Source organism: Erinaceus europaeus, chromosome 12 (genome assembly GCF_950295315.1).
Source record: "Erinaceus europaeus chromosome 12, mEriEur2.1, whole genome shotgun sequence".
Classification (NCBI taxonomy): domain Eukaryota; kingdom Metazoa; phylum Chordata; class Mammalia; order Eulipotyphla; family Erinaceidae; genus Erinaceus; species Erinaceus europaeus.
In genome coordinates this window covers 98,656,238-98,673,056 of record NC_080173.1, presented here as the reverse complement: position 1 = coordinate 98,673,056, position 16,819 = coordinate 98,656,238, and the positions used below count along the sequence as shown (strand labels likewise).

General features: G+C 49.7%; 1 protein-coding gene across 4 annotated transcripts; it reads right to left on the bottom strand.

Moving 5' to 3' along the window:
* Window positions 1–201: 201 nt before the first annotated feature.
* CDC25A (cell division cycle 25A) lies at window positions 202–15,622 on the bottom strand. Of its 4 annotated transcripts, none has more exons than XM_060204751.1 (15): window positions 15,022–15,622; window positions 14,532–14,605; window positions 13,447–13,489; window positions 12,574–12,610; window positions 12,105–12,203; window positions 10,473–10,589; window positions 7,195–7,317; window positions 7,009–7,083; window positions 6,177–6,350; window positions 5,396–5,494; window positions 4,141–4,203; window positions 3,951–4,049; window positions 2,594–2,724; window positions 2,050–2,161; window positions 202–1,927 (listed from the first exon to the last, which is right to left on the bottom strand). In XM_060204751.1, the coding sequence occupies exons 1-15, from the start codon at window positions 15,189–15,191 to the stop codon at window positions 1,787–1,789; spliced, it is 1,557 nt and encodes a 518-aa protein (XP_060060734.1). In that variant the 5' UTR covers window positions 15,192–15,622; the 3' UTR covers window positions 202–1,786. The 4 variants fall into 4 exon arrangements, with proteins under 4 accessions (XP_060060734.1, XP_060060733.1, XP_060060736.1 ...); XM_060204750.1 differs by having other exon boundaries at window positions 12,105–12,206; window positions 15,022–15,621; XM_060204753.1 differs by lacking the exon at window positions 10,473–10,589 and having other exon boundaries at window positions 15,022–15,621.
* Between the last annotated feature and the right edge of the window lie 1,197 nt (window positions 15,623–16,819).

The following is a 16,819-nucleotide window of genomic DNA, read 5'->3' as shown; positions in this document are numbered from 1 at the left end:
ACTCTACTCTGGCGGAGCTCTACTGAAATCTCTCTACCTTGAAGGTCCTTCCTTGGCCTATACAAGCTAATAAGCCTTGTAAGGATGTCAGCGGCTTGAGGTTTGTAGAAATCAGTCAGAATGACACTCTTAGACTCATTGCAACATTTAGAATAATTCAGCCCCATGAAGCAACCCCTAAAAAATAACAAGACACAGAGCATGGGTTTAAGATTGTTTCTATTTTCAGAAGTTGGTACAATCCGAAGGCCACCCACTCCCCTCTTCAAGCATTCTACCAAATGAACCCTACAAACAAGATGAGAGACCAACTGAGGTGCGTCTCAATGTGTGGGGGGCATTCCTCCTTGCTCCCTTATTCTCCAGATTTTTTCTAACAAGATTGTTTTACAGCCAAATGTAACTCATACCCAAAGCACAGCAAGCTGCTGTCTTCAATATCACTGATTCCCTCCCCACCCCAAGGGGAGACTGACTCTTGCATTTCAGATCTTGACTACACCCCAATGGAACAAAACTGGGGAAGCGGCCAGTGCCTAGGGGTGGGGTGGGTAGGAGCCAAACAGGCTTGTCTAGAATCAAGCCAAATTAGCCCTAGCTCCTTGGATGGGAGGTGTATTGATTTTTTTTATTTGGAGATCCACACTCCATGGGGTTAGATGATGAGGCAAGTAGTGATTATCACTCCCTGTCCCTTAAATTAAAACATGATAAACTCATAAAGTTTTTACCTTCAAAAAAACCCACCACACTGCCTTGTGAGAAACTATGCTAGTACCTGCTTCCTTCTCATGACGGGGCTTCCAGCCACTCTGTTCAACCCACAACAGCCCAGCAAACACTGATTCAATACTCCTTGACTCATAAAATAACTTTTTTTTTAAAAAAAAAAATCAAAATAAAAGCTGTCAAAGAGTATCGGAAGGAAGACAGTGTACCTTGCCTTCCTCTGTAGCTTCCCCTCTCTGGATGCCTATCCGCGGCGCGCCAACGCTGAACTGGGGTTCTGGTAGCCCAACAGAAGCTGACTGAAGTGCCTTCCCGACCGCGACTCCCACGCGAGCCATTATCACAGGCCCACTGGGATAAAGAGCAGAGTCCCGCTCCCAACAGACGTCGGTCAGGGAGCTCTAGCCTGAGCCTGGTGATGCTCCAAGAACACCTCAGTCCTCGTCTTTCCATAGCAGCAGCCCCAGTCCTGCAGCGCCTCCTGGGGCGACCGAGCAACTAGCCCTCTGCCCCACAATCACCCCTTTGCCTCTTCTTCCCCCATCCTTAAAAAAACTAAATAAAAGCAGAGGTAGTACCTGGGATACTAAAGCCCTACCTAGAATGGCAGTATTTTGACTTAAAGAAGCCATTAAATAAAAGTCTCCAGGAATTAGAAAAATAATTAATAAAGTGATTGACGAAAGTGAATAAATTAAAGACATGGGTTATCTGCGCAGCCCTTCCCTCTCCAGGCAGTCTTTGGTATCTGACAGCGGCGCCTCTCTCCCCTCCTCCTTCCTCTCCACGCCCTCTCCCCTCCCCTCAGAGTGAAGTCCAGGGGCCAGTGTTGAGTCGGTGCCCGGAGTCCTCTGTGGCACCCAGTCTCGGCAGTCCTTGCAGGGACAGAAGAGGCACAGCCAGCAGGTGCTCTGGGCTTCAGCCGCGGGGGCGTGGGGGTGCTAAAGCACGGAAGCGCCAGGACTTCTCGCGGACTTCTTTTGTCAAATATCTTTGAAGAAAACCCAGGCGGGGGGGAGGGATGGCCGGAGGCTTCTGCTGCTGCCGGCACTGTCCCTCAGAGCTTCTTCAGGCGGCTGTACATCTCCCGTCTGCTCTTCTCCCCTGCCCAGGTCCTGCTCTTGGTGCGGAACTTCCTCAAGTCTTCTTTAAAGTCTTCATGGTGCATGGGCCGGTAGCTGGGGGGCTCACAGAGAGACTGAAGAAAAGCAAGAAAGGGCTGGTCAGGCTCGCGCAGTATAGCCGCCCTGCTATGGTGAGACAGCCCTGACCATAAGGGAGGTCCAGCAGCCAGCAGGCTTTCCGCCGACCCCATCTCACCTGGCACTTCTGGAAGAACTCCTTGTACCCGCCCTTCAGGACATACAGCTCGGGGTAGTGGAGCTTGGGGTACTCATTACCAAGTCGGTCTCTCTCTCTCACATACCGGCACCTATAAGAGGGGAAGCCACAGTCAAGTTAGCTGGCAAGCCCTGAAAGCATCACAAAGCTAGAATAGACCAGCCATACTAAAGAGCCCCTTACAACTGGAAAATGTTAGGTTGAGTGTATAAATTACATTCAACTGACGGAAGGAGGAGAGAAAGGGATAACAGTTCTGCTATCACCATCTGTGATCTTTCCCCCTGCTCCGCAGGTGGGGACCCGGGGCTTGAACCCAGGTCCTTGTGCACTGTAATGTGGGTGCTTAACGAGGTGCGCTACCACCTGGCCCCTTCCCCACTATATTTACATGCTGTGGGTGCAGGGGAAGGCACGGTAGTGACTAGCGCATAGTGGGATGCTTAATGTGCCAAAGCAAGTCCCGGCGAGTCACCCCCCCAAACAAGCCCCGCCCCAGAGCCCCGATCTGTGTAACACTCACATTCGAGGACCTCGCTCTGAAGAAAACTCGCAGTGGAACACAACAATGACACGCTTCCCTTCCGTAGGTTCAATGGGCTTCTTGAGTAAGAACTCTTCAACTTCCTCTTCCATGTGCAAGTTCACTGCACCCTGTAAAGGGACCAGAGGCTCTGTGTGTTGTCTCATGTTTGCAGAAGACCGTGCAACCACTACTGTGCATTTAAAGTCCTTGTCCACCTCCTGGGCAGCGCTGCATCATGACTCATTCTATTTGTTCAAAGACTCAAACAGCAGAGCATGCTACCCAACTGCTCACACGTTTTGCCATATAGACACCCAGCCTGGCCCCACTGTGCTGAAGCTTTAGTGCCTGCTTGCCTTTCTCTAGCTGTGAAAAATGCTTCTACAATCTCCTTCCACCAGGCAGTTTAACAGCAGTTTAAGAGGCATGTTGTCAAAGCCTGGCTTTTCCCAGTCCAGAGTGCTGGGTATTCAGGCACGGCTTAGAAACCAGCAGCTAGGGGGTCGGGCGGTGGCGCAGTGGGTTAAGCGCATGCGGCACAAAGCGCAGGGACCGGCGTAAGGATCCCGGTTCGAGCCCCCGGCTCCCCACCTGCAGGGGAGTCGCTTCACAGGCGGTGAAGCAGGTCTGCAGGTGTCTTATCTTTCTCTCCCCTTCTCTGTCTTCCCCTCCTCTCTCCATTTCTCTCTGTCCTATCCAACAACGAATTGCGTCAACAAGGGCAGTAATAATAACCACAACGAAGCTACAACAAGGGCAACAAAAAGGGAAAAAAAAATGGCCTCCAGGAGCGGTGGATTCATGGTGCAGGCACCAAGCCCAGCAATAACCCTGGAGGAGGAAGGAAGAAAAAAAAAAAAGAAAGAAAGAAAGAAACCAGCAGCTAGCACACAGAAACACCCTTGATGGTGAAGGGACAGGACAGGAAGCATTTACTACACGGTGTGGGAGAGTATGGAGCAGCAGCGCCCCCTTGTTTTAGACAGAGACACTGCTGCACTGTTCATGAAGCCTCCCCCATCGTGCCAAGGTTTGAACCCGATTTCTGGTTCACCCCCTTGACCTGAGGGATTTTAAAAAGAAACAGTGGAAACTTTGCCAAGCGCTTGGACCCAGAGCCGAGCCTCCAGCACCACAGAGGAGGGCTCACAAATGGTGGAGTAGCTGAAACACCGGCCACACCACCACCAGTAACAACATTCTTAGGGCTGGGGAGACAGTAGTACAGTGTTAACAGAGAACTGCAGGAGGTTCTGGGTCAAATCCCAGTAGCAACCATGCACTAAACAAACACTCTCTTGGATTCTTCCTGTGTCTCCCGTGACAGGACTTTCTGAGAAGCTCAGGAACCCACCTTGATGTGGCCTCCCTCGTACTCATATGGATAACGGCAGTCGATGACGACAAACTCCTTAATGAGGCTGGCAAACTGGCCGTTCAGAACAGATGCCATCTGTGGAGAGAAAGCAGAAGGTTAGCTTTGGTTCCCAGGAACAACTAGACTAAATACCCCACATGGGACAGGCTAAAAAAGGATTACTCACAATTTCTGGAGAGATATATTTTAAATCTTGGTGTTTCCCAGCAACTGTGTGAAACAGATAACCCTAAAATAAAATACAAAGGACATTTAGCAAATGTAAGCTTCGCAACCTATGAACCCGAAAAAAGGCAGCCAAAAAACACACTGAGGGTGGGGGCAGATAGCAGAACGGTTATGCAAAGAGACTCTCATGCCTGAGGCTCCCAGGTTCAGTCCCCAGACCACCATAAGCCAGAGCTGAGCAGTGCTCTGGGGAAACCCACCCCCCCACACACACACATTGATACAATAACATGCAGGTAATTCTAGCAGGGTTCATGATAACAAAATGCAAACACTTCAAGTAGGAAGCTTCACCAGCACAGACACATCTGCTCTTCCTCTCTGACTAAAACCACATCCTATCAGCCCCTGTCCTGTGTCAGCCGCAGGAGAGCTGCCTCCCCCAGCCCTCAGTTGAGAGCAATCATCAGTCTGGTGATGACTGTGCTGTGGGGTCACGGCAGTCTTACTGAACTCATGGTCTTTGTTTGAGATAGAACTAGGTTTCAGCTTGAATTTCTTCTTCTTTTTTTTTTTTTTTTTCCCCTCCAGGGTTATTGCTGGGCTCGGTGCCTGCACCATGAATCCACCGCTCCTGGAGGCCATTTCCCCCCCCTTTTTGTTGCCCTTGTTGTAGCCTCATTGTGGTTATTATTATTGCCACTGTTGATATTGTTCGTTGTTGGATAGGACAGAGAGAAATGGAGAGAGGAGGGGAAGACAGAGAGAGGGGAGAGAAAGATAGACACCTGCAGACCTGCTTCACCGCCTGTGAAGCGACTCCCCTGCAGGTGGGGAGCCGGGGGCTCGAACCGGGATCCTTATGCCAGTCCCTGCGCTTTGGCCACATGCGCTTAACCCACTGCCCGACCCTCTCAGCTTGAATTTCTAACACGTAGTGAATGTTAGCTTTTATGTGGTTCAAGAACCATAACATTCAGTCTAGACCTTCTAAGGCAGCCTTTGGATGCATGAATTTGTAGTGAGGCGATAGGTGGCTAGCTCTATTTTAAAAATCTCTAATCAGCATTCGTGTAAGGTTTACAATTCAGAAACCAGATTCACTTTATCATGTGATACCGCCAAGATCACTTCCTTATCTTTAAAACATTCAAGTATATTTATCACAGCCCAGGCCTTAGGGTCAGCAGAGAAGGGGCTGGGTTCCAGGTAAACCTTTATCCCCATCCTTGTATGAGTATGAGTTCAATTACCTTGGAGAAGTCTCCTATAAGGTCTGTTGGATCATTATCCAAAAGGTTCTCAATAGTCTCTTTAGGGGAAGATGCCGGGGATAAAGACTGATATAAAGTCTGCAACAAATCAAAGGTGGGGGTGTGAGGCCAGCGTTCTGACAGGACTTATTCACTTACGGGGGGTGGGAGTATGCTCCCAGTATACAGGGCAATTGATGGCACATCGCTACAATTTTCCATCCTGACAAGATAAGCATCTGCAAACCACTCTCACACCCAGTTTCTAAAAGAAGTAATTGACTTTAGATACAGATAAGAAACACAGTGGTGAGGGGGTGGTGGTGTAGTGGGTAAGGTGCTGGTTTCTCAAGCATGAGGTCCTGAGTTCAGTCCCCGGCAGCACATGTGCCAGAGTGATGTCTGGTTCTTTCTCTCCTATCTCTCTCATTAATAAATAAAATATCTTTAAAAATGCATGAGGCGCGGAAGTCTTAGGTTCATTGTCCTCCTGCACTACCATAATCAAGAACTAAGCAGTGCTCTGGTAAATAAGAAAAGGTATAGCTTTCAGTGTAAGTGTCCCAAGCTTGACCCCTGACATTACACATGCCAGAGTGATGCTTTAGTGCTCTCTCGTAAATATTTTAAAAGGCAGTCATAGAGGCAAAGTCTTTTTTGCATCACCTTTATGCTGGTGCTTAACTTTACCCCTGGTGGAGTCTTAAATGAATAAAAAGAAAAGAAAAAAAAAAAGAAAGAAAGAAATTCCCCCAAAGAAAAAGAGAGCTGTAGAACTGACCTCTTGTGACTTCTCTGGACTGGCTACTTCTTGAGGGTAAGCCGCACCCCCGCTCTTTCTCCGCTTGGTTGTTCCAGGTGGGGACTCCTCTTGAGATCGCTCAGGTCTTTTCAGAGCTAACCGGGTGGCGGAGCTGAATGTGGAAGGGGAGTCAGACAGCCTGCATCGGTTACCCTTAGGAGAAAAAGATACACATCTCTCATCACGGGTGGCTGGGAGATAGCTCAACCCAGTGGCATGCAGTTTCTATGTGCAAGGACTGGGCTCAAGCCCTTAATTATCACATGGAGCTCCCTACAAAGGAGAAGCTTTATGAGTACAACAGCACTGTGTGCTCACCCTCTATGGGGGGGGGGGGGGGCAGTGTAAGCCCTGGTGGCAAAGAGAAAAAAAAACAACCACAAAGGGGGCTGGGCAGTAGTGCAGCGGGTTAAGCGCACTTGGCGCCAAGTGCAAGGATAGGCTCAAGGATCCGGGTTTGAGCCCCCGGCTCCCCACCTGCAGGGGAGTCACTTCACAAGTGGTGAAGCAGGTCTGCAGGTGTCTGTTTTTCTCTCCCCCCTCTTAATTTCTCTCTCTCTCTCTCTTAAAAAAAAAAAAAAAAAGCCAGAAAAATACTAGTGTGATCAGTTAATGGAAAAGCCCAAGGATCCAAAGACAGACTCTCAGGCATGAAGGTGTCTTTGCATAACCATTATGCCACCTACCCTGCCCTCAAAGAGCGCTTTACTCCTGTGGTAATGTGGGAGAAAGCAAGCTTAATCTTTCATTTGAGTTTAGCTCACTACCCCAAAGGTCCAACCACCCAGTCTTCAGACACACTGGAACTTACAAAGTTGGCATTTCTTTTCATAACAAGGGGAGCTGTCCATAAACTTGCCATGCAGGATGAGGTCTCTTCATCATTCTAGAGAAAAACAAGTTACAAGCATGAGGTTCAAGTCCCAATTTGCACCTGTAGTAGGCAAGCTTCCTAAGCTGTGTCTTCCCTATTCAAACAAAGCACCCCACACAATACCTTCAGATTCTCTCCATCAAGAAGATCCATGAAACCATCATCCTCATCTGACAAAGCAGCAGTCCCAGGCGACTGTGGCTTAAAACTTCCCGATTCGCTGCCATCTCTCTCACTTGAGGAAAACTACGAGAGAATTCATGTTTTGGTGAATGATCAGCTGTGATTCCCTTAGATAGTCCTTATAAAAAATAAGACCGGGTATATATACAACGGAATACTACTCAGCTAGTAAAAGTGGTGATTTCACTTCCTTCGCCCCATCTTGGCGGGAGCTTGAAGGAACCATGTTAATTGAGACAAGTCAGAAAGAGAAAGATGAATATGGGACGATCTCACCCATGTAAGTTGAAAAATACTACCATGGTGTCAACCTGCCTTCCCTGGGCACACGACCCCACCAATGTGTCCTGGAACCCCACCTCCCCAGAGCCCTGCCCCACTAGGGAAAAATAGAAACAGGCTGGGGGTGTGGATCCACCTGCCAACATCCACGTCCAACAGAGAAGCAGTTACAGAAGCCTGAACTCCCACCTTCTGCACCCCATTGAGATCTCTGGTCCATATTCCCAGAGTGATAAAGAACTGGTAAGCTTCCAATGGAGGGGAGGGGATACGGCACATTGGTGGTGGGAACTATAGGAGTTGTGCCCCCCTTATCCTACAGTCTTGTCGATTGATCATCATTAAATCACCAATCACAAACACAAAGCAAAACATGGACTGGGTTTGGTGGGTTCAGGTCCTAGAACAAGATGTCGGAGAACCCAGACGAGGGTTGAATTTGCAGAAACCATTAATCTCCCAATTAAAAAAAAAAAAAAACCATCGGGACAGGGTGGTGGTGCACCTGGTTGAGAACATGTGTTAAGAGTGTACAAGGGTGTGTGGCGCGAAGCACAAGGACTGGCAGAAGGATCCATCCCAGTTCGAGCCCCCAGCTCCCTGCCTGCAGGGGAGTCGCTTCACAGGTGGTGAAGCAGGTCTGCAGGTGTCCATCTTTCTCTCCCCACCCGTCTTCCCCTCCTCTCTCCATTTCTCCCTGTCGTATCCAACAACATCAATAGTAACTACAACAATAAAAAACAACAAGGGCAATAAAAGGGAGTAACTATGCACAAGGACCCAGGTTCGAGCCCCCAGTCTCCACCTGCAGGGGGAAGCTTCATGAGTGGTGAAACAGGGCTGCAAGTGCCTCTCTCCCTCTCTATCTTCCCCTTCCCTCTTGATTTCTGACTGTCTCTGTCCAATAATAAAGATAATAATAATATAAAAAAATCAACCAGAAAAAAAAAAATAAAATTAGAAAAAAGGAAGTTAAACTTTAAAATTACAAAGCTGACCTTCACACAACCCTGAGTAATCAGGCCTTGAGTCAGGATCAGTCTTTACAAAGAACTATTCTAGAAGTGATTGCTCTTATAGTGAGTGGGGTTTGGGGACAGTTTCTGATTAAGGACAGTTTTACCAATGTATTGTAATGGGTAAAAAGGAATCAAAATGAGATTTGAAGGTCAGGAAGGGAGATAGCTCAGCCTGTTAAAACATCAACTTTATCAACTTGCTTTAGAACCAAGCCGTGCTCTGGTTCTGTCTGGTTCTTCTCAATCAGGAGAGAGAAGCACCAGCAACAACAACAAATCATTTACTACAAAACAGAGCAAACCAGAGCAGCCCTTTAGCATCAGCAGAGCAGGAGATAAAACTGAAGCCAAGGAACAACAGAAGTGTTTCCCGGGGAATCAGGAGCGAGCTCACCCAGTGGAGCACGTATTTTCCGTGAGAAAGAAGCTGGGTTTGGCTTAGGCACCCAGCACCAGGGGAAAATGTGGAAGTGGTGCTGTTAAGTGTCAACTGCTTCTGCCCTCGGTGCCATGGCTTCTTTAAGATTTTTATTGATTGGACAGACTGAGAAATTGAGAGGGAAGGGGGAGACAGAGAGACACCTGCAGTCCTGCCTCACCACCTGTGAAGCTTTCTCCCCTGCAGGTAGAGACCAGGGGCTTGAACCCAGGTCCTTGTGCACAGAAGTGTGTGCTAACCAGGTGTGCCACCACCTGGCCCCCTGTGCCATGGCTTCTTTATGTGGAGCTGGAACTTGAGTTGGGCTACAGACATGAATGAAAAGGCCGGTGCCCTATCGGTTAGCTATTCCTCCAACCCTCACTGACTTGGATCCCGGTTCGAGTCCCCGGCTCCCCACCTGCAGGGGAGTTGCTTCACAGGTGGTGAAGCAGGTCTGCAGGTGTCTCTCTTTCTCTCCCCTTCCCTGTCTTCCCCTCCTCTCTCCATTTCTCTGTCCTAACAACAACACCAATAATAACAACAACAACCACAATAACAATTAAAAAAAAAAAAAACAAGGGCAACAAAAGGGAGAATAAATAAATATATATATATAAAAAAATCAGTCTAGGGCAAATGACAGCACAGTGGGTTCACTGGAATTCATAACATCCTGAGCCAACCGCCATTAGAAGCATTCAAGTGTTTTCTAAGACACAAGCACCCTGAGACTAACCAGGGCACCCAAGACACACAAGAAAAGAACGATTTTTTAAAAAAGAGACAACTAGAAGCATGAGCCTGAACATGCCTGTGGGTCCCCACCACCACCAAACTGGGCATGGGTAGCTATTCCTTGCTCAAGACCAATACATCAAGTATGCCATCTCTCACTGTCCTCAGACACTGCAAAACCACTTTCAAAAGATGGAGTGAAGCTACATGGGGCTGGGGAGATAGCATATTGGTTATGCAAAAAGACTTGCACACCCGAGGCCGAGTTCCCAGGTTCAGTGCCCAGCACCACCGAGCAGCCAGAGCTCATCAGCGCCCCGTTCTATCTTTCTGCATCTCACTCACAAAGATCACAAATAGGGAGTCGGGTTGTAGTACAGCGGGTTAAGCGCAGGTGGCGCAAAGCACAAGCATTAGGATCCCGGTTCGAACCCCGGCTCCCCACCTGCAGGGGAGTCGCTTCACAGGCGGTGAAGCAGGTCTGCAGGTGTCTGTCTTTCTCTCCTCCTCTCTTGTCTTCCCCTCCCTCTCTCCATTTCTCTCTGTCCTATCCAACAACGACAACAACAATAATAACTACAACAATAAAACGACAAGGGCAACAAAAGGGAATAAATAAATAAAATAAATATTAAAAAAAAAAAAAAAGATCACAAATAAAGTGAAGCCAGTCGCAGCCAGAACTACTCTGTGGTCTTTAGTTCCAGTGCGCTTGGGTTCTGTTCCCTCTGGGAACTCCCCTACTAAGTCAGAGCACATACCATCCAAGCAGGGGAAGAGTTTTGCCTCTGTGTGAGGTGATCTTTGCTCTCAAGTCCATGAGAGTTCAAGCAGCCACGAGATGCAGGTCTTACTGGCTTCTTAAACTCAAAGGCTTCCTGTAAGACAGCGTGGTGGAGACATCTTCCTCGGCCCGTGAAAACCAGCTTTGGGGCTTCCACTGCAAACGGGCAAGTGTGTGGGTCTGAACCCATCCCTCAGGTGTTGCTGGGGGCTTCCTTGCTCTCTGTGTCTCTCTAAGAAAGCCAGTCTAGGCTAGAGGAGCCCCAGGTAATGCCTCCCTCCTAAAATCAGTGGGAGAAAATCACCTAAGTAGCATGGGAGCTGGCACAGTGGTAGAGCTTTGGGGGCATGAGGTCCAGGTTCAATTGCCATCATCACTTATGCCACAGCGATGCTCTGACTATCCACTTCCACCTCTCGTAAATTAATCAGCTCAGTATTGGGCATTTCTGTGCACAAACTCGCTTAGCCATCCACCACAAGCAATTCACCCCACTTGCCAGATAAGGAAACTAGGTATTAGAGGTTACGTGAGACGCCCATTACGAAGCCAGGCAGGACACAAGCACAAGGACTTTTCTTTTGCACAAAACAAAGCTCTAAGCAAGCAGCCCTGGGAAAAGCCAAGTTTGAGGGGAAATGGGTGTTGAGACAATTTTAGCCTGTTAGACAAAAGGCACTAGACAGAGGCAGAAGCGGTGCGCCAAGCTCAGAAGGTAGTCGTTTTCATAAGGACTAACAACCATGGGATCTCAGCAGGGAATGAAAAGGGGAGAAATGAGAATACCACAAAGAATGTTAGGAAAACCAAGCCAGTTCACTGAATGGCTATGCGTGGGCCCTGTAGGTGGGAGAGGGAAGTGAAGGATCACCTTTGGGTGGATAACTATTGAGACAAGTCCACCATCTGAACTGTCATTTCAGTTACTCTGGTTCCCTGAGACTTGTCGGCCCTACTCTGCAAAGGACTGTCAGGAAACCCTCTGCAGAGATGACTAGTCCCAGGGTCAATTCAAAAAGACACGAATAGCTGGACAGACCCTTCCAGATAAACTATTCATCAATATAATTCGTTCTTTTCATTTCTTTATTGGGGAATTAATGTTTTACATTCAACAGTAAATACAATAGTTTGTACATGCCTAACATTCCCCAGTTTCCCATATACCAATACAACCCCCACTAGGTCCTCTGTCATCCTTCTTGGACCTGTATTCTCTCCACCCACCCACCCCCACCCCAGAGTCTTTTACTTTGGTGCGATCATATAATTAGTTCTAACAGCTACCAACTTAAACCTTTTTAAAGCAACAATGCCGAATGGCCTCCCCAGGTCAATTTTCATTTAAAAAACAAAATAAAACACACTTGAACAAGTTCTGTGCAAACTGAACTATATCCCCCAGCGACCCAACTTATAAAAGAAAACTTTTTTGCTTAGAGACATCTCAGCACCGCTATCATCAATAGTGTTCCTATGGGGTGTCAAAACTTGAACCCAGAGCCTTGTGGCTGATAAGGGGTGTTCTCTATTCATCCCGGTCATTTTCTGTAAGCCACCTATCCACGTGGGCTTTACCTTTGCCATAAATAGTATTGATGATACTCACGTTCTCCTTGTTTTCGTCTGAATCAACCAGCTGGAAAACTTCATGGTCAAGAGAATCGGAAAGGCTCCTCTTCAGAGCTGGGCTACACCCCAAGAGTTTCTGCTATGAAATGGGGAAGAATTAAAATACATAGACAAAGGTAAAAGGGCCCACGAGGTAGACAGGAAGTAAGGAACTGAACTCGGAAGCATGAGGTTCCACATTCAATGCCAGGCACCAATACTCTGGGGTAATTCCCCCCCTCATCTTGTGTTAATAAATTATGTCTTTATACCTAACCCCACAAGGCCTACACTAATTTCACTTCCATAAAAAGAACCATTCCTTATCCAATAAAACTGACGGAGTTGAAAACAGCCCTCAAGAGGCAGTCATTATGATACTAAAGTTGCACTAGGTAGAGAGCACATAAGGCTAACAGTCTTCAAGTAAATTAAGGTCACTCTGGGGAGTAAATAGGGGAACTTACCGGTAGAGAATTTAGTCTTCTCATGGAAATTTCAAGGCTACAATGAGATCAAAGGTAAAATAATGTAAGTAAAGCAAGCAGAGATATTCACATTAGCAGATCTATAATGTTTAAACTATGGTTTCAGCAATACAACAGTCAAACATTCCCATTTTATTTTAGACAACCTCTAAGAACAGATAATTTTGAAGTTGTTTTTGTTTTCACAAGCAGACCCCAATATACTGGCTTCTACGTAAAGAAAAGCAAGTCCAGGTCCTCTCTTAAATAAATACACTGTCTTGGGAGTCGGGTGGTAGCACAGTGGGTTAAGTGCAGGTGGAGTCGCTTCACAGGCAGTGAAGCAGGTGTCTATAACCCCCCCCATCTTCCCTTCCTCTCTACATTTCTCTCTGTCCTATCCAATAACAACGACATCAATAACAACAACAATAACTACAACAATGAAAAACAAGGGCAAGAAAAGGGAAAATAAATAAATAAATGTAAAAAAAAAAAAAAAAAAACACTGCCTTAAGGTTACAGGGTGGGGCAAGAATCTGGGTAAGATTTAAACAGAATTCCAAAATTACAACTAAATAAAACAGAGGAAGTTCTGAAAACTACTTGACACAAACTACTCATTCTCAAAAGATAAGATTGTTTACAGAATTCAGAAATCTTAGTAGGGACAGCTAAATCCAGGAATCTGGTACAGAGCATGAAGCATGAGGAATTTCACTTTATAAAGTTCCCCCCACTCCCTTAGTACAAACATTTAAAAACAGTGAATACAGGGAGCCTGAGGCTTGTAGGTCCCAGGTTCAATTCCTGGCACCACCATTAAGCTAGAGTGGAACAGTTCTCTGGTTAAATAAAATACTGAATACATACTTTTCTTTACTGTCCAAGGGCCCAGGAGAATCCAGACAAAAGCCTATGAGGGAAAGAAAGGCTGTCAGGTAAAGACACACCATAGTGACTAAAATAAGCAGGAAACGAGCACTATCTCTTTCAAGCCTGCCAAAGACTTAGGGTGTTGAATGTGGGAGCTGGGAGGTTTTTTTTTTTTTTTTTGCATAAGCATATGCTATCTTCCTTGCACTGCACAAATCCTGCTTATCACAGCATGTATACGAAGCCCCTTTGCCTACTTGCAAGTGCCAAGGGAATGAGATCTGCATCAGTAGCTCACTGGGGTAATAGCTCATTCGTGTGTCCTGTATTCCACCCACCAAGCTGTTTCCGCTTTTGGAAACTTTGTACCTCCACATTCCAGCCATGCAAAGAACAGGTACGAACTCTGATTTCAGGTGGCTGACACTGTCCTATCACGTGAGGTGGGAACTGGGGAAATACAAAGTTAGCCCTATGTCCCACGACGCCCTTTCCATTAAGAGCAACAGGGAGGTGAGCCTGGAGCTGGTGCGGTGGCTAAAGCATCGGGCTCTCAAGCGTGTCAGGTCCCGAGTTCAATCCCCGGCAGCACATGTAGCAGAGCCATGTCTGGTTCTCTCTCTCTCTCTCACGGGGAGGAGATACTGCCCAGTGTTTGGCATGGCCCCGGCCCACACACCACCCAGCCTTTCCTCCGTAACGGCTAGATCATCTTCAACTTTTTGAAAAGTGCTAATTTATCTCAAGATCACACTCATTTTTTATCCATCAGGAAGACCGAGCACGGGAACTCATACTTTATAGTCCAGTATGTGACCCACGGTAACACGGCCCAAACCAAATAATCAAAAAAGAAAGGCAAGAAAAAAGGAAAATTCAGGGCTGGGGGAGATGGACCTGAGGCTTATGCAAAGACTCTCATGGCCGAAGCAAGCGTCGCGGGAGCAGGTTCAGCTCCCCGCACCACCGCAGGCCAGAGCGGAGCAGCGCTGGCAGACAGACAGACAGACAGACAGACAGACACCCGTTCAGAGCGGGTCTACGCGATGAGAACCGCTTCTCTCTCGCCCTCCCGGGGTTACCTGAGTCGGTGGACTCGGAGGAGCCCATTCTCTGGAGGCTGCCGTTCTTCGCGTCCGGGGCCGGCTCACAGGCGCTGCAAGAGACAAACCACGGGCGTCAGGGGGCCGGGGCGCAAGGTCGCGGGTTCGCGCCCCGGGCGCCCACCTGCAGGGGGCGGTGTCCCTCTGTCCCTGTCCCTGTCCCCTGCCTCGGTGACTGAGTGTTTCTGTCCACCCGAGAAAGGAAATGAGAGAGAGAGAGAGAGAGAGAGAGAGAGGAGGAAAGGGGGAGCGAAGCCCCAGATGAAAGCGGAGCGCGAGGGTGCGGGGGGCTGTGCACCGGCCGGGAACAAAGCTGCGGGGAAGGGCAGCCCGGGGCGGCGGGGCGGGGCGGGGCGGGGCGGGGCGGGGCGGGGCGGGGGCTCCCGGGGGCCGAGCGGGGTGCACATGGCGGGGCGCGCCGGCCCCCGGGCGTGGAGACGGAGCCCCGGCCCCCCGGCCCCCCACTCACCTTCCGAGTCCTTGCAGTTGGTCCATGGTGGCCGTCAGGTTGGTGACAGGCGACAGGTCCCCGGCGGCGGGCGCGCCGAACAGCGCCTTCACGACGGGCTGAGGCGTGGAAGGGGGGCTGCAGGCGAACTGCAGGCGGCGGCGGTGCGGGGGCTCCGGGCCCAGTTCCATGGCGGCACCCGGCCTCCCTCCTCCTCCGCCGCGCCCACCCTCTGGCACCGGCCTCGGCCGCGCGCCCAATCGCCGGCGCCCGCGGCTCAAACACAAACACGACCCCGCGGTTCAGAGACGCGGCGGCCGCGGGCGGGCGGCGCGGGCGGGTGGGAGTCGGGGCGCAGCAGGCGCCCACCCCACGCACGGATGCGGCGCTCACCCCGCGAGGCCGGGGGCGGGCGGGCGCCGGCAACCAGAAGATTAAATCCAAACAAACACGGGGGCCGGGCAGGGAGAGCGGCGAGAACCTCGAGGCAACGGCCTGAGCTCACGCTCTCCTCGCTTTCCTCTCACCCTCTCAACGACGCGGGACCGCACGACTCCGCTCCGCCGCTCGGCTGGGTCTTGTGCGCTGTGGCGGCCTTTTCGCGGTAAATAGCTGCCTAGGGAGGCAGCGGGTGCCCCGCCCCCTTGCCTAGTTGGCGCCAAACGCAGTCCACCAATCACGAAGCACCTCCTCTTCCTCGCTCCCGAGTGGCGGCGACGCTGGACCAATGAGAGGACAGGGTGGGACTAGCTGGCGGGGCTCCCGGAGCTCAGCCTCCCTGAAAAGGGGCGGGGCCTCGGAAAGGCGGCACTCATGGAATTAGCGGGGCTAGAGGTCAATGAAAACTCCCAGCAGAACCTCGGGAGGGCGGAAGGCCCTTGGCCCGCTGCATTCTGGGAAGTGTAGTTCTCCCCCGGCACCCCGCACAATGAGAGCATCTGGGGGTTACTGGAGGCCTTCTGGACCTCGGGAGGCCATCCCTGTGTGGACCTCAGCTACAGCGACCCAGGAGAGTGCAAAACTTGCACGTGAGGGCTGGCGACATAGCATCATAGTCACGCAGAGAGAGACTTTCATGCCATCTGGGACATCAAAGGTCCCAGACTCAACCCCCAGCAGCACCATCCACCAGAGCTTCTGTCTATCTTTTCTCCTAAAATTGGCCTTGGGAGCAGCACTGAGCTCAAAGATCCCGCACAAGGATCAGGGGTTCGAGCCCGGGGCTCCCCACCTGCGGGGGTGGGGTGGGGGGTGGCTTCACTAGCTGTGAAGCAGGTCTGCAGGTGCCTCCCGCTCTGTCTCCCCTCCTCTCTCGATTTCTCTGTGTCCTACCCAATACAATGGGGAAAAATGGCCGCCGGGAACCGTGGATTCGCAGTGCCGACACCAAGCCCCACTGACAGACTTGGAGGGGAAAAAAAGAAGAGAAGATGCTAGGACCAGCAGCGGAGGCGAGCGGAGATGCCGAGCCCCACAGTCCAGATCATCGCGTGGGGTCCGGGCTTCATGTGCTCGGCAGCGGTGCTCTGCAGCACGGGTCCTGGGTCATCAGTTCACCCCCTCGCCATAAAACACAGCGACTCTCAGGACTACACTTTTGCCTTTTTAATATATTAACTTACAAGACCTGTGTGGGTTCTGCGGCACGCGTACACTATATATATATATATATATATATATATATATATATATATATATATATATATATATATATATATATATGTCAGGGATCGAACCTGTTCCTGTCTCCCCAGCCCAGACTGTGATCACTTTGCTTTTACTTTACACTCCCATGTGCTGCAGGGACTGGGGTGGAGGT